The 27,719-nt window shown below is 36.3% G+C and overlaps 1 protein-coding gene across 4 annotated transcripts in view; it reads left to right on the forward strand.

Annotated features, from left to right (window-relative positions):
• The window catches only part of CYRIA (CYFIP related Rac1 interactor A), a 53,764-nt gene that overhangs the window by 11,845 nt on the left and 14,200 nt on the right, over positions 1–27,719 (forward strand). The window contains exons 2-4 of one of the 4 annotated variants that reach the window (XM_088527199.1): positions 3,166–3,216; positions 4,923–4,986; positions 22,541–22,620. In XM_088527199.1, the coding sequence (XP_088383325.1) occupies positions 22,551–22,620 (70 nt within the window). In that variant the 5' untranslated portion in view covers positions 3,166–3,216; positions 4,923–4,986; positions 22,541–22,550. Of the gene's footprint in view, positions 1–3,165; positions 3,217–4,922; positions 4,987–22,540; positions 22,621–22,807; positions 22,888–27,719 lie in introns of those variants that run through there. The other 3 variants (XM_088527197.1, XM_088527200.1, XM_088527198.1) reach the window with 3 other exon arrangements.

The raw sequence follows: 27,719 nt of genomic DNA on the forward strand, positions 1-27,719 counted from the left end.
ATCATACAGCTTTAATTATTTCTTACACAGCAGGAGCCTTTCTAAGTAGCAGCTGTGTTTTGCCTTAAGTTAAATCGGTTGTGGACTATGACTGCTCAAATCCCTGGGTGTATAATAAGCTTCACTCCCAGCAAGCTCCCCAGACTACAACCATAAGGGGACTGAACTGACTGTTGTGTTTCATGTCATACGTGCCTTTTAACCAGGGATACATTGACTTACGGGGTGTTACCAAAACAGTAACAGAGAATTCTCTTCTACATTCTATATATGATGTTTTTCCTCCTTGTTGCCTGCCTTCCCAAAAAAACAGCATATAGATTTTTCATTAAGGTTTTGAGTGCATGCATCAGTTCACGTTTGTAGCATATTGGTGTTTAAGAAAATATTGGTTTTTTTCTTCCTAAGTTTTTGTGATGGAGGAACAGTTACTAATGAAAATACTAATAAATGTGTTTATTCACCTCCTGTTCAGGTGCTATAGAGATCATATTGATATTAGTTATTTTATAAATATTTTTAAAACATTTTCCATCTTGATTCCCTCTGATTTTTCTGCAAAAGACTCTAATACCAATCTTGACTAAAATAAACTCCAATTTTAAATGAATGTTCTGCTTTAAAGACAAAAAAAATGGAAATGTAAAGGTCCTCAGTCAACATAGTTTATCCCACAGTGCTTGCTTTCCCACTGGATTGTATCTTGCTTGATTCAAATGTTTAACCTCAACAAACTTGCCACTCTACACATTTATTGCTTGCTGAACAAAAAGTACTTCCTGACATGTGTTTGTAGATTTTTCTGTTTTTCTTTTCTTCCATATTAATCTGCATTTTATAGCTTGCTGTGCTATTAGCTATAGTAAATTGAAATGACTCTCTTTTTATGTACCATTTGAGATTCTTAGTCTAATTTTCTTTTCAATTGAAACAAAGTACAATAGCTAGAGTAAGCGTTTTAAAAGACTAAAAAGTAGATTCCCAGAATGTAATACATAGTTTGTTTAAACGTGGAAAAAAAATCTAATAGGCTTAGCTAGCAGTTAAATTATGCTTAGGATGATTGTTCTATACAAGTTCCAAAGTTTTTGTAATTTTGTGATTCAGCTGAGCAGAAAATGCTCCTTTTAGTTCTTGGAGATTTTATTTTATTGTTTTTTATTTTTCAAAATGTAGTCTTTCTGTGTAAGAATGTGATTGGCCTTCAAAGTAAATGTATGGTTTGCTGCTTGCCTGGGAAAATCTTAACTTTTTGTGAGTATATTTTGCACCTTTAACATGAGAGTTTACTGTTGCCGCCCGTGTTCATTTCTCCAAATAAATCGTTACATGTCAACACATTGGTCCACGTAAGTATGTGGGAATAACCAGCATACTTCAAGAAAATTCTCATTTACATTCCTCTAGGTCTGTGTTAGATTTCAAAAGGTTTAATTACTATTACCAGTACTATTCGGGAAGGCTAATGTTCTCCGAACATACATATTTAAAAAAGAGAAAAGAAATGGTCATTTTTTTTAAATCTAATCTTCTTGTTTTGAAGTGTACATCTAAAGTTTCTGTCCTATATACAGTATTTTATCCTCTATTCTTAGATCTACTTTGTATCACCCTATATCAATCCTTAGAACATTTTTGCTGTTTGGTAGAATTTTAGACTAGATTTTTTCAATCTCAATTGCAATTGGCTTCATGATTTCAGGCATTTTTTAATGATAATTAAACTCTTAAGTGCTGTTCTGTAATTACTTTCTTTGAAAAGTGTTCCTGTTCAGGTACGTTTGTGAAATATATTCTGTGTATTTGAAGGAAATGCAGTGTTGTTTACTATTAGATTAGATTTTTTGTAGTTGTATTTCCATTTAATACTTCAAAAAGAAGAGGAAATTTAGGACTTGCTTCCCTCGCTCCACCTGCCAGTATTTCTGATTTATTTATTCAGTTAAATTCAACTGTTCCTTATGGCTTCAGTGACTAAGCATTTTTGAACTTCTTATGATCATGGGTCAAATAAATGGTTGTGGACATGTCCACTCTGGCATGAGATTTAATTAATTACCATTTATCTAAATTTAAGGTGTTTGGATTACAAATGTTTTTCTCCTCTCTCTCACATTAATTGAGTCACTTTTCGTGTCAAGTCATTGTGTTTCCATCAAGCAGGTTAGCAGGACAGCCAGAATAACTGTGCTGGATTTGCCCTTCCAAAAGCTAAAGATTCCACCTCTTTCTTTTTTATTTAACAAGCATCTGAACTTCCTAGGTCTCTTTGCTTACCTGCATTTTATAGTTCCTGTTCTTTCCAGTCTCTTCCTGTGTGTAATGCTGTGATTTTTATGTAATCATTCTTTCCCGTTGTGCAGTTTTCTGTTTCGGTTTAACACCAGTCTTGCTCAATCCCTCTCTCCAGTTAACGGATGCCTTCGTTGCACAAGGTTTGGAAAATGCCCAAAGTGCAGAGTAGCTCTGGAGTCGGGGGCGGGTGGCCCCTTCCTCATCCTCACAGCCACACAGTTCAGTGACACTGGGGTTATGGAGCAGGGAATTTCCAGCCTCTCGGGTCAAGACCAAAAAGTCATGGTATCTGGTGACTGTTTTCTGCAATTCATTTTTTTTCTTTTTTTTTTTTTTTTTTTTTTAATTATATCACTACTGTGGGGAAGTTCTTAAGATCTCTGAGGCCTGCAAGGTGTTTCTAGTCCTCTCTCTGCATCAGAGCCCCTGTTTGGCCCTTGCCCATGGATAGATCTGGTGCCTCTTTTCCTGGCCTCTTTCTCACGAGCAGTGGAGTTAAAACAATTCAAAGTTGTGGGGGATTTTTGCTTTGGGTTTTGTTTTGCCTTTTTTTTGTTGTTTTTCAGTTTCATTTCTTCATGACTCTGCATAGCAGCAGTGAACTGCTGGCAGTCTGGCCAAGTTTAACTCTTCAGTAGCTTCCTGGGCTGTGTCTGAATTTTCATTTGCTATTTTAGACACTGTGACAGTAGTTCACTCTCCTGGAGCATTGTACTACAAGAAATCTAACCTTTTTGCTTTATAGCAGAGGATACCTTGTGGCACTGCAAGCTGTCAAATACTTCTCTAGCTTTTGCTTAGTGATTAAAACCTGTTTTGTTAATAACAATTCTTTCTAAAATATATATGCATCTTTTTTTAAATCAACAGACTGCAGTTTCTATCTAATTGTAAGGAAGGCTCTGGATCATCCTTAACAAGGTAGGAGTTAACTTATATACGCTTGTTGTGTGCAAAACTGCTGTCTAAATGATGAGAGTGTTGTAAAAAAGTGACCTCTTGAATGACATACTTTTAAGTAGTTTTCTGTTGAACCTAACTGATGCTTTCAGAATTCTTCCTGGGCATAATACTTTGGCCTTGGGTTTTATTTGTTTGGTTTGTTGTTATTATGGTACAGCTGAGACCTTTTTTCCATGCACTTCGTATAGTTACTCCACAGTTTGTATTGACACATTTCACTGCGATTGGTCTAAGGAGATTATGAAATTTGGTCTGCTGTGTAGACCATAGGAGAGCTTAAAAATTGGCTAGATATGGAATAGATTTTTTTTTTCCTCATTCCTTTTGAAAGTTGTCTTCTTAGGCCTTCTGTTGCCTTTTTTTTTTTTTTTTTTTTTTTTGACGATGTTCCTATCAAGCACCTCAAGTAGAGAGAGAGAGTTTCCTGACTTGACCAGCCACTAGTTGGTATAAAGGTTTGTTTATATGGAAGAGCTGTTCTTACTTAGTTCCCTGCGTGGATGCTCGGCTTGAAATTAATGTTTCATTCTGATATAATTTAGTCTGTTTTTACAATGCTTTGTTATAGCTTGCGGTAAAGCACTTGAAAAGTATCTGCACCCCATGAGTTTCAAAAGAGAAATCTCTAGGCAATGATCAAACTCTCTTACATTTTTAAATACAATGAATAAAAATCCATAGTTACATAGAAGCAGTTACTATTCATATTTTTATAGTTACAGCTGCAGAAACACAACTGTACCATTTCCAGAGCCAAAAGAGAACTCGGATAATTTATTGACCTGATCACTTGACCTGTCTTTCCATAGTCATGAGAATAGGGAACCAGTATTTTTGTGAGGTTATGTTTTTATGAAGTTACTGTTTGAAGTTATATTAGCAATGTTGTGCTTGTAGCTGAAACAGAAGTGCAGTTTCAAGGTCTCTTTTAGTGTCTTTCCTGTTTGTTTGTTTTTAGCTGTCGTCACTTTTTCTCTGGGAACAAACTTGCCTTGCTCTAAATTCTTTCATTTAGATGTTTTCAACTACAATAGGGGCAGCTGTTCTTAAATTCTGACTCTTACAATTCTTTGTGAAGTTCCCTTGTTATTTTTTTATTCTCTCAGCCTCTACCATGCACTTGCAGAATAAGATGGTCACCAGCATTTAAGCTTCATTCTTTATTTTCATAGTTTCAAAGGGTTGGCGACTTCATTTGTGAATTTACAGCTGCTTTAATTGGACTTCTTTCAGTGTAAATATGCTTATTTACACTGAATGGCTATGCTTATTTTAAAACATAATGAAAAGTCTTCACATTTCATTATTTATTTTAATTATTAATATAATGTATACCAGTACCAGTGATTATTATTTTCCTTCGAATGCACCAGTCCTGGCAACAGTTTGTCATAAGATCCAAATTAACTTCAATCTTTTCTACAGAAATTAGCTGAATTTTCAATCCATCCTAAATACCTGACCATTTCAGCTTTGTAGCATTCTTGAATAGTATAAATTTAAATGTATTTTGATGTTCTAAAATAAAATTCACTTTTAAGAGTAACTGTATCAATGGCAATCTGAAATCTGGGATATTCCCTTTTAAGGTAGGAAGTTTCATTTTAAAATAGTGCAAAGCACAGTGATGACAAGTATAAACTTGAATGTTTTTCATGACAGAGACGCTGAATGTTTAGCATCGCTGCTTTGGATTGTTGAATGTGAATTGGAACTGCTGTTCTTCAGGTAAGATGCTCATCTTAGGTACCTCTTTTCTTCTACACTGATTATAAGTAAGCTGATGAATGCAAAATGCTATTCTTTACCATGTATAAAATGTCTGTCTTGTTGAATGTGCCTAATTTTGCTGGAGATTTTAAATAATAGTTCAATTGTTCTAAATGTTTATTTTCCATTAGAAACGATATCAGCAACTCTGGATGGTTTAACTAAATATGTCATTTGATTTTTAAAGTGGAATCAGTGGTCGTCTTAGCACCTTATTGCTGGTAAAAGTTATGTCCAGTTCTGACTGCCCCTTCTCTTGTGTTCCTCTGTAATGTGTCAACTTAGGGAATTTATTGCTGAAAGATCTATGGGGCTTTGAAAGCTTCTTGAAGGATATTTTTCTATCAGTTCAGACCTCTGAATCGACTCATTGTAGGATCAAGTAAGGGCTGGTGTTGACGCAAGGAAATCAGCGCCAGTACCCGTGACAGTGAGTTGTTAAATTGGTTTTGCTTTATCTGCGAACTTCATGGTCAGCCTCTGCTCCAAGAAAAGTTTTGAGGCATGAGAAAGAATATGAAGGAGTTGTAGACTCCAGACTGCTACTACAGACTTCAATATCCAAGAAGGAAGGGGAGCGGGAGCTAGATGGTTTTGATAGCTAGAGGTAACGATCACAGTAGTGGTGGCTGAAGATCACCTCCTTTCTCATAGTGAAATACAGGAAGTCATAATAATTTGGGCACTACTGGTTACCGCATAGATTACAAAAACAGAAGAGGGAACCAGCTTAAGGGTTCCTCTTAGCATATGGCCAAATTACGGTCACTGCAGTTGCAGAGCTGCAAGGCTCTAGGTCACAGAAAGCACTTCTGTTGGCTCTGACCTAAACAAGCTGCTGGTTACCGGCCTTTCCTAGGGCTGCGAAATGTGAAGCAGACAGGACATTTGAGCTGGGCTATCTATGGCCGTGCGTAACACTTGAGCTTTTAATGGGAATAATCCCATATTTTTGAGGATGGAAGGCTCTGTGAGGTAGTGGCTTTGATCCAGTGGTTTATGGAGGAAACAGAAATCAAGCACGGAGAGGGATCTTCAAGCTAGCCCTGCTTTAGTTGCAGTGGATGTAGTCATTCAGGAGGAAATACTGTGAGCAAATAATGACCAAAAATCCGGGCTTTGGAGGCAAAAACAAGCCCAACATGGCAACAATCAGACTGGATTGTTAGCAAAGCAGACTTGCAGTACTCAAGTGAATGCAGGGATCTCAGTGTCTTTCTTATTAAGAACATTTGTTAATGGGTGTTTGTTTGAAAGAAACAAAACCACCCGCAGAGGACTTTGGAAGGTCTAAATACTTGTTGATTTAAGGCTGCAAATGTTTCTACTGAACGTGGAACCAGCACAGCTGAAAATCGACAGCATTCCTGTTTTATTTCCCTGAGTAGCTGAACAACCAAGGGAGGAGATGGTTGTGAGGGCTGGAAGGAAGGTTCTATGCTTAGATGAAAGGCTGTAATCCATTGCTTAAAAAACCTCTGCAGTGAAGGAAACTATTCTCCCCTACCTTGTAAACTGATGATGTGATGCTTGTAAGATCCATATACTTAACCAATGCAGCTACTTTGTGTATTTTATTTTTCCAATTTATTTTCTCCTTTAAGAGATTTGTAACAGTGTTGTGGAATTCAAAAGAGGAATTATACATGTCGAATACCTATTTAATTGTATACAGATAATATTTTAATGAAAATGTGGAGCTTGTTCTACTTTTAAGTGAAGGAAGATCCTTCTTAGTGGGAGGAGCTCAAAATCTAACACTCTTCATAGGCTCCCACATCCTGATTAGGGGACTGAGATAAGCCGAAGCATGGGGTAAGGAGATCTTGGAGTCAAGCAAAGTCAAGTGAAAATGAAGAATAGAGGGAAAATGGTAGGAATGTAGATAAAGGCTCTTAAAAAAAAAATGTAAAACGAGAAATGCTAGTGAAATGAGGAAACAGACATTTCAACAAACATTCAACTATGGATTTTTTTATTTAATTTAGTCAGTAGAAAGTTAATATAGTGCAGTGTAATTCACAACCTTTATTAGTTGCATTGTTCAGAACTAATACATTTTGAGGAACTAAAACTGATCGGATTTCTTTGTTTGCTTTTGTTTTTAGATGGATAAATTCTTGAAATCCTTATTGCTTACTATTAGAGACTTTTTACGTATGTTAAGAAATCTATTACTTTAAAATCAAGCCCTTAATTGTGCCTTTATATTAAATACTGATTTTTATCAGAAGTCTATAACAAAATGCAGACTGTGGCATCATCCAAACAGTCTAAAAGAAAAGTTTTTGAAAGTAAAATCTTAATATGACATGAGCAAGACAAAGCAATTTATTAATACTAGTGCAGCAAAAAAAAAAAGTGGAAGATTGAATTTCAGTCTTATTATCAAAATAATCTCTTAAAAATGTTTTGAAATATATGATATGAAATACTGTTACAAGTCTTCAGAATTTGGATTCCCATATCAGATTAAACCCCCCAAAGTGGGTTTTGTGTGTGTATGTGCATTTGCGTGGTGATCTATTAAAACTGTTTTTTATGTGACACTAGGGGATGGGAGAATCCGGAATGTGAAAAGAATTTCCAACTTCCTTCTTAGTAAGAGTATACAGCGAGGTTTATTAACTGAATAATGTCATAATAAAGAAGGATGAATTATGGTGATATTCCTGAGGTCTTCAGATGATAACCCTTCAGTTTATCCTGAAAATAAGAACTCATAGACAAAAACTGGTCATTTTCTGCCTGGATTGCTTTGAATTATTATGTCAAATACAGCAAACAATTCAGAGATGACTTTTGGAAGCTCTACAAGGAGCTGGTATTAATTCAGTTAAAGCTGAATCTCTGCTGTGAATTGTTACTTCACACATTTATGTTATATTCCTAGACTTTATATTCTTAGATATTTTCCAGAATGGTAACTGTTAACAATTTCTGAGGTTCCATGATAAAATGAGTGTAAAAAAAAGAAAAGTGCAATCATAAGCTTCAAATGTTTCACATGTTTGTTAGTATGAATTTCTTCAGAAAATTTTCTGTGCTTGTAAAATATCTAGTACAAAAATTCTGTACTGTGACCGCTAGTTGCATTTGGCATCAATACAACCGTGGAATAAATAGTTTTCAACTCAGTTTACCAGGTAATTCATTATCAGATGTTTTTCAGATAAAATGTTATGAATGTGTTTGAGGGAGATGTATGAAGAAAGGTTGCAGAGCAACTATAATTCCTGGTCTTGTGGTTTTTGCCTAACATGTTTCATGAAGAAATGGGTGCATTCTGAATCTAAAATTCAGCTCTAGGCCTTATTTTTATCTGTAGTGGTGGACTGCGACTCCTGAACTTTGCGTCCTCAGAGGAGTGTTGTCTCCCAGCAGGTGTCAATGACAAGGTGTTCTCTAATACCCACAAGTCAGACTTGGCAAAGCCCTTGAAATAAGGACAGATTTCTTCAAAAGTAACAAAACCCCCTTCAGATTCTTTTGACTGTTCCTTAAACAAAGATTAACTTTTCATCAGTAGCAAGAGGAAAGGCGGAACAGTATCTTTTCTTTAAATAAGAATTGTTTCAAAGTTTTTTTTTTTTTTTAATTAAAAAAAATATAGCAACATTGCTTTTGCAATGTTCACCTTCATTAGCACAACTTGCTGACTTCCTTCCTCAGCTATGGTTCTTCCTACACGCAGAGGTCAGAAAAGAGCAGGATCAACAAGCCACACATCTGGCTGTCCCGCTTTCCAACTGGAACAAAGAAACAATTTTTAAATGGCTTTTTGAGTTAATTGTAAACAATTTGCTTTTGGAGTCACTGACTTTCAGCAAATGTTTGTCGTAGGCGGATGTAGGGAAAAAGGACTATGTCCTAATGTAATTCCTCTGTGACCAGTGAGGAAAAATATCCAAAAAAACACTCTCTCAAAAGAAGAGAATGTCTTGTCCTTCTAGCGTTGAAGTATGCACAGAATTTTGAGCGCATGTGTAGGACACTTCACAAGCTTAAGATACATGCTTTGAAGTCCCAAATGTAGACTTAGAAGTAGTTGCTTTATTTTACTTTCTCATACTCTCTTAAACAGTGGCAGTGACTTTTTAAACATTATTTTCAGTAGCTGTTTATGTATGTACAAAGTAACAGTGCTAAAAAAGAGGGACAAACAATAGGATTAGAACAAACTTATTTTTAGAGTTCTACTCTAATACACTTTTGTTGTATTATACCTTCTCTTAGTGCTTTTGTCTAGTAAATATTTTTGAAGATAAGTAGATTTACTTTAATCAATCTTTAAATATCATTATAAAAATTAAATTCTAAACAATCATTGAAGTGAGATATATTTCTTGGTTTTCCAATGAAGGGCTAATTTTTAGTATCATCTAGATTTAATTTAAGCCTATTTAATCTAAGCCTATTAAATTTATTTATTCGTTTATTTATAATGTGTTACCTGAGGTAACATATCTAAAGCACCTGGTGACTTTGGTGCTCGAACACTTTGCAACAGGAAATACAAGATCTGCTGGTTTACAGCATTTCTGAAACCTCAGACACTTTTTGATTTTTTGAATTCATATTTCTCCAACATTTTGATTGCATTGTTTAATATGCCTTTCTGTTATAATACTTTTATTTCTAACCTAACCCTTGTGTTACATATTTGCAAATGACTTCATGTGAAGAGAATATTATAAGTTCTAGCTTACTAATAAATCTTATTATTTGAAGTGATGCCTATATTTCTGGGATATTTGAATCAAACAAAACACTCAAAGATATTTTTCCTTCAATGCATTTGTAGGAAGAAAAATGCACTGTGCTAAGATTGTTTGTCAAATTGATGTGCTTGAGTTCATAATGCCACTTAGTGGATAACTGCCTTAACTACAGCCTTCTCCAAAAACAAATCAAGTGGCTGAATGCTGTTATCGTGGTTTGCCTTTTAGCTAGAATATGGTGACAGTAGCAAGTTTACAAAACAAAACATCTTCCAGTTTTGCTACCCATTTTAGTGATTTTACTATTCAGTTTCTGGAGTTATTGTATTTGAATGTAGGTATGATTTCTTTCAGAAATCAAAACTTCTTAGAGGAAAATAAAGATCCTCTCATTACATGTTTCATTATATTGGAATAATTAATCTTGAACTGATTCTTTAGGTTATTCATACTGTTTTTAGACTGCTGATTTTAGGCAAGGATTTAATTTAGCTTTTTTTGGTTGGGAATTGGTGACTCAGCAGACTCTGAAATAGAACAAGGCGATTCTTCAAGAATTTCACTGAAGAACACCTAAGTGAAGGTAGTTAGTAGACTGTTTCTCTGAAGGCATTGTAGAAAACATGCACAAAAAGGGAGACTGGATCCTACTTTACTTGGTCTTTTGCAGATGTCAAATAATTTTACTTGGGAATACATCAGAAAGATGAGATAGACACAAAGTCTGCTCAGTCACAGCGATTATTACTTCTTGAAGTATATTCTCTGTGCAAAAATGTTTCATTGCTAAGTAGTCTGGATAGTAGTATTATAAACCTGTTGTATTTGGCACCAAATTAAACTAGATTCAAAATAACCCTTTATATCTGAGACAAGTGTAAGTACACACACGCCCACACACACGCAGGGTATATATGTGTATTTGTATTTTTTTCCTAATATCACTGTGGCAAAAAAAATCCATCCGATATTAAAATAACACTGCCCTTCCTCTGCAACTTTTCTTTGAGCTCTTTTAAATAAATCTCTATTACTTCTTATGAACTGAGGTAATTTTCAGTCGTAGTTTGAAGTCATTTTAACTAAATGTCTCAGATTATTTCTGGACTCCTCAACTACATTTTTTTATTAATAAGGCAGTTAAATGAACTGCCCCTAAAATAATGCTTGTTCTGAGGTGAACAATCGGTTCAACTCCTTGTTATGCTTCAGTGCCTTAATGTAAAATGGTTGTGTAAATTGTAAAAAATGAGAGAAAATGCGTGTGTGTTGGTGATTGTTATTTATTACTTGTATCTCCTTTAAGAAACATTTTATCTTCCAATTGCTTATCATGATAAGAGGGAAGAAATATTTTTTCTATTTTATCCTATTTTCAAAAGGATTTGCATCATCTAAGGCATGAACAGAAAAGAGAACCCGAGTTTTACAACTCTGTTAGTGCTGAAATGACACAGATGCTCTTCCTCCCTAACCGGTATCAGGCACTGTGCAAATGTTTGTATTTCCTGATCCTGAGTAGAAGGTGTTGAGCCCTCGGATAAAAAGCTCTGATTAGTAGGCAATTTTAATTTTGAATTATAATGTTATGGTTTTATTGTTATATTGTCATGGTTTTAACCTTGATTTTTTTTTAAGTATTCTGTAACAAGCAGCTCATTTACAGTTCTTACCTGAACGTGTGTATATGCATACAAGTGTATGTATGCTTATGTGTGTACCTGATTTTAGACTGTATTTAAATTTTTTAACCTAGCAGTCTCTAAAATATTTTTAAAAGTAATACTTAGATGGTTATTAATAACTGTTTTAGTTGTTAGAAAGTAATTAATGGTCTCTCCACAAAGTGGTTTCCTTTAACTTTTACATGTGTCTGCTGTTTATGTGTAAATGAGACATTAGTTACAACTGCAAAGTGAAACCCGTAGTTTTCTCAGATCACTTTTAAATAAAACTAAAACATTCAAAATTCTGATGTAAACCCAGGTATAGTGGCTTTTTTGTAGTTTATCATTCTAAAAGGTAGGATTTGGCTTTCTTGCCCATGTAGCCAACAAGGGCTATTAAGAAGGTGTCTGGTGTGACTACATTTTTGGTTACAGATAATTGACGCTTCAAAGATGATGTTATCTTGAGATTGCAGAGATTGCAAAAGGAAAATAAGATTTCTTGGTTCTGAACTCTTAGTCTGCTGCTTAACTTCAAAAGAAATAGTGTTAATCTAAACCTGTTAGAAAGCACTGCTGCTGCCAAAGACCGCTACCCGCTGCGTTGAGATGCCCTTCTACGAGCAGGCACCAGGTAGTGATTTTGCTTTCTGATAAGCCTGATAAGCAAGTGATGCAAGTGATACGCTTAGCATTTTGGCAGAGGTGTAAATTCCTAGTTTGAGGAAGTGTGAGGAAGGGAAAAACAGTGTAAAACTGAAGAAGAAGAGAGAAAAAAAAAAAAAAGCTATCCTGAAACTTGGAAACTACCTATATTAGTTTGGCTTTACTCAGAAAAATAAAGGTAGGGAAAAAAAAGCACTTGCTATTAGTGTATCAATATTCCCTGCAGTTTTCAGTATTGCTTATAGAAATAAGTTAGTATTGATGGTTCAGGGGAAATACCAAATAATTATTAAACATTAACCTTTTCCTAATTGCAAGAAAGACACATGGATTTCAGTAATATTTTGGATGAGTTTAGACCCTGAAACATCATTTCACCCCATGATATGAAAGTTATGTTAAGGTACTAAGCAATTCAGGTAAGAAGTAGGTTGCCCAGTTTTCATTTAACACTTCAATTTTCCTGTATTCTTTTGTACCATGCTTTTGTTTTTCCTTTAATAATATAACACTCTGCGGTGATTTGGTGAATTAAAAACGCTCAGAACGCTGCATGTGTCCAGCTGAGCCTGTCGTGCAAGCAGCAGAGGGCACTCCATGACCAAGGAACGCGGCCGCCCGCGCGATAGCTCTTCCGCTGTGGAGCCCTGTTGCATGAGCAAATGTCTGTGGGCTGCTCTGTGAGTTTTAAATGTCTCCTTCACAGGAAATCCACTGAGTAGCATTGTAGGGTTGTCAAAACAACTGCACAATGTCCACTTTTGTGCATATGTTTAGCTTTGCTCACATCGTGGAACAATGCTCTGTTTTCTTTGTATAATGGGCCTCTATAGGCTGTGCATCTTTAATGTGAAGGGAATATACTGTGTCATAAAAGGACTTAGGAGTAATCACCATAAAAACTTATCAATTAATCAAAAATAGATTTAACAGGAAGGTCGGCATAGGGCATAGCCACTACTGTGCATCAGTTTTTTTTTTTTTTTTTTCCCCCCCTCAATAAACTCATTGTGCAAGTTTCATTGCTAAATTAAGAAAAAACTACACCAGTGATTTGAATTAATCACTCTTAAGCCTGTCAGGGAGGGTATGTTGTTTTCATTTTTATTTACACTGAGGGGAAATTATTATTTAATTAGAAGGATGATTTTAATTCAGTGCCATCTACAATACTCTGCTGCTTACATGAGATGATGCGTAAGGGAAGATTGGCTCATACACTAAAAAAGTTAGGATAGCTTTTAACAGCTCGTGTTGGGGCACAGAAATTTGGGTTGTATTCTGTGTTAGTAAAACATACTTTTTACAAATAGGTTTTGGTAGGGTTATGCTTCTGAAGGTGTTGGGCACAACACAAAATTAAGAATCTCTTTGTATTCCCCTTATTAAGAAGGATAATGTGCCTATCTATTAATTAAATGCAATTTTTAAGGCAGGATGTTTTATAAAATGCCATGATGCCAGTCTTCCCCTGCAAGAATTAATGAATTAAATATCTGGTGCAAAAGAAAAAAAGCTAATAAAATCATGTCCAAAGAGAGAAAAAAAATGTAAACTTTACAAGGCTGAAACAGTTTTACTGCAATTTACACTCCTATGTAAGTCCTATCTAATATACAGGTTAGACTAATATTTTGGAGAAAATGTATTCTTGTTAAATATTCAGACCCCACTCCCTTAACTATGAGAAGAATCCTTGAGAGATTTGGTAGCTTAGTAACTTTCTAGTTGGTTATATGTTTAATTTATGGCCCCATATTATGATCAAATACTTTTTCCTCATTTTTTCTTCTTACCTACAATTGTGACTTTGGTTGCAGGGAGGAAAAGGCGAAGGAAGGGAAGGGATGTTTTTCTGCTCCTTTTTGAGTGTAGTATTTTACACTCGTATTTACTAAATTTCTTCAGGATCATATGTCCAATTTATCACAGTGATTTTGAACTGTGTGTGTTTTCCAGAATATTTGTATTCCTGTCTCACTTCATATGTATTCCTCTGCCTGTCCCTAATTAGAAGTACTGAGTATAACCATATCCACACAACAGATAGCAGATACAGTGTAAAATTACCTTCCTATTTTAACAGTAAATCACTCAAGTTTTCAGTGTTGCAATGAATTTATGGTGCTAAAGAGAATTTTCTCTTTTCTACATTCATTTGCCAAAGATCCTTCTTTATACAGTTTTTTTCTTTCTTCTGTTCTTCCATATGCTCAAGGAGTCGAATTGAATTCTAATGCTCTGCTTTGTCCTTTGGAGCAGCCCGTTGGATATTTTAGGTGGATCTATTAGGTTAACTTTCCAAGAAATGTGTTCTTCCAGATACCTGAAATTATTAAAAATACTTTTTTTTTCAAGTCATGATCTTTAATTGTTTCTCTTTCTTTTTTTTCTAAGAAGAGTAAACTCTGGTGTTCATAATTTTTTCTTCTGTATTTCCTTCCTGGGGTTTCAGTCAGTTTCTCCCATAAGAATCAATCAAGCCTAAAGCAGCCATTCCTCTAGTAACCTCCTCCGTGTTCTCAAAAGAAAATTTATCACTAATCAGCTCCAGGAACTTGGACAGATAATGGTTAATTATATTTCTATATTACTAAAGCTTCTCGCCAAATTCTGCTATTCAAATACCTCAACAGTTCAGGAAAACTGTCTTTACCACTGTCTTGGGATTAGGTGGTCTCTGAAATATCTAGGGATGGTGCCTGTTCTTTGCTTCTTTACCTTCATCAGGAGACATATAGCATATTTTTTATTTTTTTACCTTTTTATGAATTTAAGATGTGTATATATCTCAAGCCTATTTATGGTATTTTTAAAACAATGCCTTTTAAGTGGAGCCGTTACTATTTCCATTAACAGCATTATATTATGAAGTCGGCCACTTTGCCTATTTTTTGTAACAAGATATATCAACTATTGCTACTATTACACAAATTGGAGTACTTTAATAGGAACTAATCCCTGCAAAGAGCAATATTTCATTTTAATCCCCAAATTTTGAGCAATTGATTTGTATCAGCCTTAGCTATCTTAATTCCTGTAGTGTTCTGTATATTTCTTTGATCAGATTTCTCTTCTTAGTATTGTAAACTATTGTTTGGCTTCCCCCCGACTCTTCTGCAGAAAAGCATGCTTGTAAACACTGCTTCAGATACATATCTTATAGCTCATTACCCTGTGAATGAGAAATACAGATTTCAGCCAGCAAAATGCGTTATGTCCTCTGTACTGACACATTCAGAGCAGATTGCTGTGCAATAAGGAATCCAACCATTGGATCATATTAGATGGCCTTTGCCTCATATTAGATGTGCTGATTTGGCATGTATATTTTAAAGAGAAGTATAAAGAACAAAATTAACTTGCAAAGACTTGGCCCCATTGTCAACTGGAGCAAGAAATAACTTGAAAATAAAATCTCTTTAGGAAAATCTTAAACATAATTCTACAAAGAATGAGAACACGCTAGTTTTTATTATTTTTTCAGGCACCTGCACTGGATTTATGTGAGGATAGTATAAACTATTTTGTATAACATAGTATACAGGATGAATAACTAACATTCACCAACAGCCTGAAAGGAGCAGCAACACTTTTTTTCCTGTTTCTGACTTTATTTTATTTAAGTCCCATTTCTGATTCTGTATCTGAGAAGGTATAAGGCCAACAATAGATTTCCACTCATATCCATGAATACTGAAACCTGTAGCTTTCCAGATGCCCAGATCTCTAGGCTTTGAAAACTGTTGTGCTGTTGTCTGTTTCCTTTTACATTATGATTTTGGTGAGATAATACAAGGACAAGAGAGTTTTAAGATGAGGAAGATGAAGCTGCTTTTCTTCTGTAACAAGAGTTCTTCAGAACTGATTCAAACTCTATCTGTAAAAACATGAAGAGGTTTTGAAGGAAAAAAGCACTTTAACTGTCCAAACCTGCCCCCTTTCTGCTATAAGCATCCCTCTCCATATACTAGTTATGGAAACATTGGTATCCTGTTTATTTACCTATTAGCAATAGTTGATAGAAGCCCATTATTGTGTAAGGGGAAATTTTGTCCCTTTGTGTCTAAGCATTTGTGGATGTGATGCCAATATTTGTTGAATCGAAACTGGATTACTGTAATTACTGTACAGTGGCAGAGTGTGACATTCTCGAGCATGTAATTTAATTTCAAACATATAATTTTCAAACATGGAACTTTAATTTTATTCTAATCCTTTTTTAGTATGACATTGTGACCTATGAATCTGAATCTGCATATTTTAAGGAAAATATCCAGTCATCTGGTTTCATGTGTTCATGATGGCTCTTTCGACAGTGTGCACTTTGAAAACTATGTGTTTTCTATTCCACGCATGCTCTGGTGTGAAGGTACAAAAAGGTATAAAATAATTCTCCCCAAGTGATGAGTTTATCTCAGGTAATAGTTTTCTTTTTGATTTTAGCAAATCCATGAGCCAGCTCTTTAATCCTTGGGGCTACAGGTATTAATGTTGCTGGCCAACACTTAACATTTTGTGATTAGTGAAAAATGCATTTGTCATTACAGCCTATTAACTCCCCTTTGACATGCCTCACCTTTTTTTTGTAGTTTTTAATTGTGTCCTTCAATCTACATATCAGTTGACAGTAAAAGCTCTTGGCTTGAAGCTTTATTTATCTAGGAACTGTATTAAAATGATTGTTCAAAGCAGAAATTATGCTTTTATCTTAAATTACCCTCACCTTGAGCAATATTCTTCTCTTATCCTCTTTTCCCTACTTTACATTTAAATCTTTTTACTTTTTTGGAAGGGGGGATGAGGGGAAGGGAGGTTGCCTGTTTATCCTTCACCTGTTTAAGAAATGTGTGGTCTTGTTTCTCCTTTGCTTGCCTGAAAGTTGCTTTTTGGTGCTTCCTGATATGCAAATGAATTTTCACAGGTTACACTTGTTCATAGAAAGGAAATTCTGAAAATGTTAAATTCATATTTAATTGCTATAAATGTGGATAAAATGTTTTTATTTTCTCTGGCAAATGAATATATCTTGGAGGATGAAAAGATTTTTTTTTTTCCTCATAAGGTACAGAAGTAGTTAAGGATGTCTGTAGGAGATTCTCTGTGAAATATCTCTTGTTGTTTGAAATTATAATCCTAAAGACAGTTACACAACTATTTTTTGTTATATTTGTTAAGGTAACATTACAGTCTTATGCTGGTTTCTAAAATAATTTTCTACAGGAACAATGTCACTTTTTCTAACTAAAATTTATTTGCATGGTCAATTCAAATACTTGCTGGTAGAATAATCACTGACAGTGATACCAGTGTAGTCATGAAATTATTCTTAATATAGGAAAATTAGATGATGAGAAAAAAATACTCTGCAGTTTGGGGATAAATATTAAGTACTATATGGAGGCAAGAGTAATAGTCAATTGCCAAAATGCAGAAAGGGAAGCAGTGGAAAAAAAAGCTACAAAAACAACAAAACTCTATAAATCATATTTGAGAGATGTATGAAAAACAGTACTTTTGAAAAGACTTGGTTCCTTCAGTGTATTTGGATATAGCTAAGTATTCTATCTAGAGCTGGGGGAGCTCTTTTAATAATATTTGGACCAGTTGGACAATATTCAGAGCCGAACAGTGCAGGGGTAAGTAAAACATGGCCTGTCATGCAAGAAAGAGCTTAAGAGCTGGAACTGATCAAGACAAAAAGACGGATGGAGGTACAACCATACTGCTACCTGTAAAAGGATGTTGCTGATAGTAAGTGTAGGATTTAACGTACCTGTGGAGATGCCCTTTGACACTATCAAATCTCTGCCTTTTCAAGCACTTTCAGAATAGGTTGGAGAAACGTCTGCCCAGAAGGGCGCAGAGCTGCAGCCGTCCCTGTTGTGGCCTCTAGGTAACTCTGAACCACCACAGAGGTGGCGGCCTCACGGCGCCTGGGAGTGAGGGCCCGTTCCTGAATATTCCTGGCTGCAGTACTGCGCTTTCCAGAGCAGCAGTGTTCTCGTGCTCACATATACAATAACGCCCGTTGCGTTGCGAGAGCCTCTGTGCCCCGTCGCTGGTGCTGAGCGAGCAGGGAGCAGGGCTGCTGCATGCGCAGCCATCCGAACAGGCTCCTGTCGATGGGTGCCTTCTCTGTCTGGACAAATTCAAACACTGGATCATTCTGGTATATCTGGAATTAGTCTTCAACAAATACTTCCAGAAATTAGGTATATTTTAATATATATATTGCATAAAAAGTGTGGAGGGGGAGGAGCAAAAATGTTAATCAGGGTTTCTTTGTTCACTTTAATTCTGTGTTGTGCACTTCTGCTTTCTTACAAGTGCCTAAGTGGACTTTGTGGGTAAATATCACACAGTGTGGATCTGTGCTCTTGACCTAAGAGACTTTGCCTTTTTTCACACTGCAGTTAATCATTCCTGCGGTGAGGTCAGCTCTGCTGCTGTGGTAACACTAGTGTGCTCAGTGCAGTAGAGTTTCCTGGCCTGCAGACTGGGTGCTTCCCTCTCACAAATACAGGTGTCCTGGGAAAAGTTACCGCTCCTAAACATTCGCTCCTGAACTTGGAGTCTCCATTTCTCCTAGAATCTATCAATGGAGCTGCTCGTGAGAACACTCCTAAACCCATTTAGTTAAAATGATCTAAATGCATTTAAACACTAGGTATTTGCTGATCCAGCTGGTTTTGACAAAAGCCTTTGAGAGTGTGTTTATGTAAGCAGGCAGATTTAGGAAATAATTTCTGGCAAAGGAGCACTGACGAGCAGCCAAGAGTGGAGCTGGTGTACGTGCCCTTTTTCCACTTGTTTAAATGGTTGTGTGTCTAGGTGCTTCCTCAGTGAAGCTGCTGTGGTGCTGGCAGTCCCAGCTTCTACTGATACAAATTAGTCCTGTGCACAGGGAGGAAATAAGTGATACTTCTTATGGCTCCTTAGCAGTGCATGTACTATTACAGCTCTACATTCAAAAAAAATCAAAACCAAATTCAAATCAAAGGATTTAAAAATATGTAGTCACTAAAACAGCTTATAAGAAAAGATTAAGAAGAGCTAAATAATTTAGAATTAGAGTTTAGAATACTTGCAAAATTCAATTGGCAGTTTGTGAACATTTACTACATGTTAAATTCATGTCAGATTTGAAAGGTTTCATTTTAGTTTTGGACATGTATTTCTGTTGTTGTTGGGGGGGAAGATATTCTGATTTCCAAAATTAACTAACTAACTAACTAACTAAATTGTTCTAGTGCAGGAAAAGGAATTCCTTTTCCTGTCCTGAGTGACTCCTCTAGGATGTGTAAATTGATTAAAATTTAGAAACTGTGATTTGATAGAACACTGGCCTATGTTGTTTTGTGTCAGTACTTTGTAAAATATGGTTCGCATTTGGATAATGGTATATAAAACACAAAATGCTAGCTATACTTTCTTGTTCATTACCAACTTTATAATTAATTTTTTGTATGCATTTAAATACTAAGCATAAAGAATGACTAATTAGTTTTCAGTTTCTAACAATTAATGGCTTAAAAATATTTTCTCTGTGCTTAGGTGTGTTCTTACCTAAGTTTTATTGGGTTGGAAAGAAGCAGAAAAGATGGAAAATGCAAGCTTGATTCTCATGTCAGAATGTACATTCTGGAAGTAACATGCAGTTCATGAGGCCTAAGATACAGTATTTGAATTTCCAGGGAAGGAAGGTTTGGGGATATTCGAGTATTGGGAAGCCGAATGGTCTAATTCAGTCTGGGGGTAAAGAAATAGGCCCTTTAACCCTTTCGTTAAGGTGAAGGCCAGCCTTTTAGTATGGAATTAAAAGCTTAGTGTTGTAAAGTCAAAGTTACTTGGAACAAGGTCTTGTCTTTTGCTTCTTAGGAAACAATACAGAAATAATTTTATATCATAAGTCATATTTAGCAACTGACTGAACCACATCTTATGTTGAATGGTCTGCTTTGGTCTTGTGCATGTTGGAGATGGGAGGTGTCAAAGTAGCACCCTCAGGCTCATAGCTGACCATGAAAATTAGAGCAAAACTTGTGGCAGGGTTCTCCTTTTATACCTGTGACCTAAACAGCTGCATCAGTGTTTTAACAGCGATGGAAGGAAAGGGTAATAAAGTGAAAAATGAGTTACAGATTATAGTGAAAGTTGGGGAAAAATACTCAAGTTTAGCAATCTCCTTTACATGCTGTACTCCTGTAAGGAGGATCAGAGATTGGGCACACAACCTCAAGCTACTCCATGCAAACAAGGGAGCAGATTCTCCGTTTTTGGCAAAGACAACAGCTTTCTTGCTGTTTGGAGCATGCTGCTAACCAAACCAGTCTCTGGTTGCAGTACTAGCTTTGGCAGGAGAAGAAATGGTTGGATACTCTCTGAAGATTGAAGGCAATGAGGTAAGATATGGCTTAAAATGAGAGTTGAAAGGGAGGAATCCGAACTGAGTTGATTTAGATTGTAATAGTGTTTGTTAATAATATAAAGTGTTTCTTTCAAGGCTATGAAAAGGAAAGAAATGCATGTGTATTATCTTGTCCCTTTTACACATTGCTGATAAAATGTATTACTTTATCGTGAAGAAATATTAAATTACTAAAGATAGGAGGATTCATGTTATATAAACTCTTCTCTGTTTCCATGTTTTTTCCCTTTTGTAGGATAATCAGAAAGTTTTAGACTGTGTTCAAAAAGTGCAGATCTTATTCTGAAAATAAAACTATGTTACTTTTTTTTTTTTTAATATAAGTGGGCATAGCTGTTTGAATAACAGAGAATTTCTCTCATGTTTCTATGGTGTGTATACAAAATGCTGCTAATTATACAAGGCTTGATGGTCTGCTCGCTGGATCTGCTCTGGAGAGAAAATTTTGAAGAACTATTTCATGCAAAACACTCAAGCCATTTTTCTAACAAAAGCTGAGTTTGTGTGAAACTTCACGCTCTGAATGGATTATTGACTGAATTTATATCATTTTATGGGTTGGCCAGAACTGCTTTAAAATCACCAAGCTTTCCATTACAGGGCTTTTCCTAGGTTTTCCACTATGGAAATGTATCCTTTATATGCATATAGAAATGAGGGTTAATGGTGCTTTTTCTCCTATAATTCTTGGGGCAGAATTTGTGGGAAGAGATCTGTTTCCTCAGATGAATTATCAGCAGTGTGCATGCTTAAAATCAGATGTCTGTGTTCGGGTTTCTTAAATGGCAAAAGAGTTAAACTGAAAAATAGATTGGCATCAGATGTTAGCCACAAGATACATGGTTTACAGCATTGAGAATGTTTGTCTTTGAGGCAAATAAGTTTTCAATATGATTCTTAAATCTTAAGTTACATTTTTCTACTTCCTTCTAGGCAGGCTGTCTTTATTTCTTACATGTACTTTTCATTGGCTTAATTCTTTTCTCCCCTAAGAAAAACGTTCAAGTTTGCCCAAGAAAGCTATACTTTCAGATTCAGAATAATGAGTCCTCCTAAGGGCTGTACTGGTGAAAAAGAACTTTTTCTTCAATTCTCCTTCTTTCTCTTTCAAAAAGAATTTATTTTTCAAAATTCGGTCACTTTGGGAGAGTTTTTGTTGTTAACTTGGATTGGTAAAGCTTCCAAGATTGCTGAAAAGAATTTGAATTTAAACTTTTTCCCCAAAAAAATGAATATATATATTTTAAAGTTAAAAGGAATAGACTCTTTTTATACTTATAGCTGTTTTAAAAATAATTTTATGGTAATATTTTACAGGGCCATACTGATTAAAAACAATTGGACTTGTCCTTAAACTGAACTAGTTTCTATAAACAGTATTTTCCATAATTCTGTGCTCGAGAATCCAAGGATTAAGCCTCTCTCCCTCTCCTCTCCTCTCTCCTCTCCCTCTCCTCTCCCTCTCCTCTCCCTCTCCTCTCCCTCTCCTCTCCCTCTCCTCTCCCTCTCCTCTCCCTCTCCTCTCCCTCTCCTCTCCCTCTCCTCTCCCTCTCCTCTCCCTCTCCTCTCCCTCTCCTCTCCCTCTCCTCTCCCTCTCCTCTCCCTCTCCTCTCCCTCTCCTCTCCCTCTCCTCTCCCTCTCCTCTCCCTCTCCTCTCCCTCTCCTCACTTTGGAATGTGATTCAGTAATCTGAACCTAGAAATTCAGAGGATTAACGAATGAAGATATGAATAGTTCTGAGTTTGTTTTTATTGCTAGGGAAACAAGCTCAGAAATATCTTTTTCCGCATAGCAAAGTTGTACAGATAATTAAAATCCAATTTGTTGAACAGAATCACTTCTGTATTTATACAAGGTATTACTGTCTGTCCCAACACACAAACAACACAAGATTGACCATCAAAGTGTTTTTCATGTTTGAAAATTTGACATAAGATTTAATATGTGATGCAGACTGTGTCAAGATTTTAGTTGTAACATTCTAATTTTGCGTATATAATTGTTTATGATTTTGTTGCATTTACTAGGTTTGCTGGGATGGGTAATCTTCTTAAGGTCCTTACCAGGGAAATTGAAAACTATCCACATTTTTTCCTGGATTTTGAAAGTAAGTTCAAAGAATTACAAGACAATGAGAGAATCTTTCCCCTGACTTTACAACGAACTGAGGAAAACTTTTAAAATCTGGTTGCTTGCAGTATAAATTTTCCAACAGAATGAGTCTGTCCAAGTCCTTGCCTCTAAAATCGTTTGTTCACTCAGGACTCCTTTTCTCTTCCTTTTCTATTTTTCAGGAACCAAATGGGAAATCTTTTAAAAGTTCTCACTTGCACAGAGCTTGATCAGGGGCCAAATTTTTTCCTTGACTTTGAAAGTGAGCAAAGCTTCTTGCCTGGCTTGCCTTCTTTGCTTATTATTTCCTAATAAACTGCATGCGCTTACGCATCATAAAGCAATTCCAAAGAGATTTGCAAACAAATCAAATTACACTTCAGTTGAATATTGGTTTGTGATATTTATAAAACTATGTAAAATGATTCAAATCACTTCTGAGCAGAGACGACAGAATGATAGTCATATGAGCAAAGTCTTGGATTATTTTCAAGGCATCATTAAATTTATATATTAATGAACTTGACCTCAACTTCCTTTAATAAATCAAGGATAAATTTTTTCTTATATTGTTTCATTGAATGAAAATGTATATTGGAAATAAAAATAAAAATCTTAAATATAAACAGGGTAGGTGGCCCTCTCACGCCTCGTTCAGTAGTGATTTAACGGGGTTATTACAGTTTCTAAAAAGTAATGAAGTGGTCAAAGTGTATGTGCTTGATTGCATCTCTCTTAATTGCATGTTTATCAGATTGCAAAACAGTACTTTGCATACTAATTCCCTGATCACATCTGTAAGTATATCAGAGCTATTTTACTTTTGCTGGTTAGTTTTCCTGCATGTACTTCTGGATATTTTCTTGAAAACTGGTTATCAAATTCTTAAATGTGGTTTTAATCCTATCTCACTACTTACGTGTGATGCTTGTATTTTAAATGTTAACAGTTTATGATGTTTTATTTTTAATACTTTCATTCTAAAAAAAAAGACCTGTCTTCGAAAGAATACAATTAAAAACATTTTCATTTTGAAGCATGGTTTTGAAGAAAATTTCAGTTGATCAGATATACAAATTTTATCACCATAAAATAGTTTTCTTTAATAGTTTATTTCTGCAAAAAAAAAATACTGAGACACTGTATACACTACAAAGCTGTGGTTCAAGGATTGATTTAGACAAATGTTTGAATGAAATTGTTCAATTGTGATTTCTTGGATGAGGGTTAGAGTTTATGAATATAATTTTGCACATATATTAACTCTCTCCTGAACTTACTTAACGTGTTGAGAAGAATCAGTTTTAAATAATGGATAAAAGTTAATGGGTTGGTTTAGCTTTAGCAAAGGGTCCTACAAGCCTTGTATCCTCTTTTTGCTCCTTATAATTTGAGAATTTTATTGTGAAACCTGGTGGTTAAACAGTAGTCTAAACCATTGTGCAATTTTTTCTGTCAGCCTTTAGGATATGTTAATGGAGCTCTCTGTCTTGCCAAGTTATCACAAAGGTTTTCAGCTGCCTTGAGCTCCCAGCCTCGATGCGTCCCGTCATGTTGCGCGCTGTAGGAATGTGCCGCTAACCAGGAGCGCAGCCTTGGCAGGAAGCAGGTGCTGCGGCGGTGGGAGGCCTCGCGGGAGCGGACGGAGCCGCGAGCAGGGAAAACACCGGTTTTACTGCCTTGGCGGTGGAGGCTGGCTTTGTCCAACAGCACGTTTGCTAGCACGAAGGAAAGCAGGGACGTGCTGAGGACGTCCCCTCGCGAGGAAGCGCTAGGCCAGGAGCGTGCGCGCGCTCCTGGCTTGCTGCCTGGAGAGGAGCCCAACTTCCTCCAAACGTGAGCATGTTTCACACTCCTGAGTGAACGCTTCGAATGTGGGCTTGGATCTCCGTTATTTAGCCCTTGTGAGGGGTACGTGGCGTGAATAGGAATCTGTTTACAAGCCCATTGGCCTGTTTGGTGGCCTTTTGTGTGGCTAGTTTTCCATTTCAGTTCAGAGTGTTCAGTTCAGTTCTGAGTCAGCGGTGTGCCCTCATGGCCAACAAGGCCAATGGGCTCCTGTCTGCATCAGGAGGAGCTTTGCCAGCAGGTCAAGGGAGAGGATCCTGCCTCTCTACTCATCTCTGGTGAGGTCGCACCTGGAGTATTGGGTGCAGCTCTGGGCTCCCCAGTACAAGAAGGACATTGAGCTTCTAGAGAGGGTCCAGTGGAGAGGCACAAAGATGATTAAGGGACTGCAGCATCTGTCTTATGAGGAAAGACTGAGCGAGCTGGGCGTGTTTAGCCTAGAGAAGAGAAGGCTGAGAGGAGATTTGATCAACATGTGGGTGATTGTAGGGAGGATGGGGCCAGGCTCTTCTCCATGGTGGCTGGTGACAGGATAAAGGGTAGTGGGTACAAGTTGAAACACAGGAAGTTCCACCTCCATGTGAGGAAGAACTTCTTTCCTGTGAGGGTGACAGAGCCCTGGAACAGGCTGCCCAGAGAGGTTGTGGAGTCTCCTTCTCTGGAGATCTTCCAAACCCACATGGATGCCACCCTGTGCCATGTGCTCTAGCGTTGGGCTAGATGATCTCTAGAGGTCCCTTCCAACCTCAACCATTCTCTGATTCTGTGAGTGTGAAAGTGGTCGCTAGTGTTGACCCTTCAGAGCATGTGTTAAAAATCCTTCAGCCTTGTAGGTGTGAGGTGGAGCTGCTGAAGACAAAACCACGGTAGATTTGGTCTACAATGTTAGTGGTCTGAAGTTGGGGATTTTTTTTTTTTTTTTGATACTCCATTAAGCAAGACAGCTCTAGGACTGAAAAACTAGGGAGCAGACCGGAAACACCTCACTTAGCACATAACAGCATGTTGAAATCCCTGTGAATAGAGTAGACAGATACTGTCTGGGCTGGATGGGGCACAAGTTAATTTTGCACATCACTGCTGTGTTGCTCATCTTGCTGCTCCATACCCATCTTCTCTCCCACAAATTGATTTTAATCTTTTTGTAACTCTTTCACACAAAAATGACTGTTTGCACAATAGTTAATGATAGTAATATGGATTTAAAAATGAGTACATTTATACTTCGTGTACATAATTATTTTGGATGCTTTTTAGATTTGGGGAATTGCTGTGTTATTTATGTAGACACTGACTGTCACTGAAAACTTCAAATTTAACATTTTGTTAATAATTACATACTATAGAATATGTATTTATTCATGAATATTTGTTAATTCAGCCGTTTTAAAATATAATCACTTCAGGTAAAGATTCCAATCACTCAAAGTCAGATGTTTAGCATGCTGCTCCTATTTTTTTTTCTGTATTTCTATGTATTATTGTCTATCTGATGCCAGCAGTAATAAGTATTATTTGAATCAATATTTGAATAAGTGTCGTTTGAATCTAGTACAGTTACCAAGGTTTCCTTGTAAAACAAAACAAAAAATCGAAAAGAATCCTTTCAGGAGCTTTGGTTCAACACTAAGTAAAGCTGAATGACTTGGTGTCTCATTTAATGTTCAATAAGATTGTTAGCTTCATAGTAGAGAAGAGGGAGAGAGCTTGGATGCTTTTGTGGTGGTTTTTGTGTTAAAAAGAAAATTTACTCAAGTGATGAAGACTAGAGTTACTTCAATAGCTCTGTAATTCTTCAGTGACAACTCCTTAGTATAATGAGTTAGTGATATTTCAGGTTAGGAAAATAGGGACATTCTGGTGTAGGCCTCCATGCCTACCTCCCCGACCCCAGCGGACACACACACACTTTTTATTTTAATACGTAGAACATGGCAGTTGCCGGTAATTTTATTGCCCTTCCCTCTCTCCCCTCAAGTGACTTACTCTGTCTGCAGACACAGATAGCAGTTTCGGTTTTGCTTTCTTCAAAAAGTGCCTTCCAGTCATGGTGCGTTTTGAATGTTGCAAATAACTTAGAAAATGGTTTTGAGCTGGTGAATTTGAAAGAAGGCAGAGATAAGATTACTGGTGATGCAAATTTTTGCTTACCCCACTATATTTGCTTTTTTAATCCTCCTTAATTATATCACTGGGATGTGCCTGTAGATGGAACTAGTTTATGCTTTTCCTTCACAAAAGGCAAAATATGCATACATGTGTACTTATTTCGTATATACATATATGCATCTATACACATGCGCATACACACATGCAAACAAAATCTCTTATATCCAGATTGATAAGGAAAGGTTACATAGCTATTTTGAGGCGAGCAAAAAATCCCTTTGTTTGTTGCTAAAGCCTTTTGCCAAATGGGATTTTGACTGTATATATGTTGGGCTCAGACTCAGTGTAGGAATATCATATACTTCATTCAGCTTCAAATATACTGCTTAAATAGATTTAGCTGTAAGACTCTTTAAATATTTGCTAATCTTCCATCTATCTTCCAAATAGATCCATGTGATGGATCTTAGATGAGGAGCTTAAAGGATGGATTAGTTTGATTATATAAATGTAATAATTTTTTCTGCCCACCAAGACTTAACTCTAGCTGTGCAACACCTATCTTAACATGTTGATCTGAGAAGAATATTATGCCTCTTTGCATCTCTGGTTGAGACTGTGTAAAATATCTAAAATAAATAGGCAAAACGATAGTTTCAGCAACATAACTGTTGCGAGGATCTTTCTTGACTGTGTTGCAGTGCTCATGTGAGGATCTGAGGAGGGCTTCTGCTCAGCATCACTGATTCATATAGGACATTATGCAGGAAGCATTCTGGAGAATGTCGCCTTTTTAAGTGAAAGGTTTTTAAGATTTTGTGTTTAATGTATTTCATTATTTGCACCAGGATATGGCTTTTTATTTACTTTTTTTTTTTTTTTTTTCATTTAACAGTAGTCTCAAATCTCAAACTCTGTCAGCACTGCTTCTGAAATGATTAGAGTTGTTGAATAGTCCTGCCTTGTTACTTGGTGCTGTTTTTAATTTGGAGTTTATTGTAGCTGGCGGGGGAGTGGGGGGAAGCAAGACCAGTCTTCTTCCTGGTACACAGAAGTAAAAAAGGAAAACAGTTACAGTCTCATCTCTTACCTCAAAAATCAGAGGCTTTATGTGTCAATACTGGCCAAAATTAATGT

Source organism: Tinamus guttatus, unplaced genomic scaffold, assembly GCF_059628265.1.
Source record: "Tinamus guttatus ecotype Peru unplaced genomic scaffold, ASM5962826v1 Tinamus_guttatus_pri_ptg000263l, whole genome shotgun sequence".
Lineage (NCBI taxonomy): Eukaryota > Metazoa > Chordata > Aves > Tinamiformes > Tinamidae > Tinamus > Tinamus guttatus.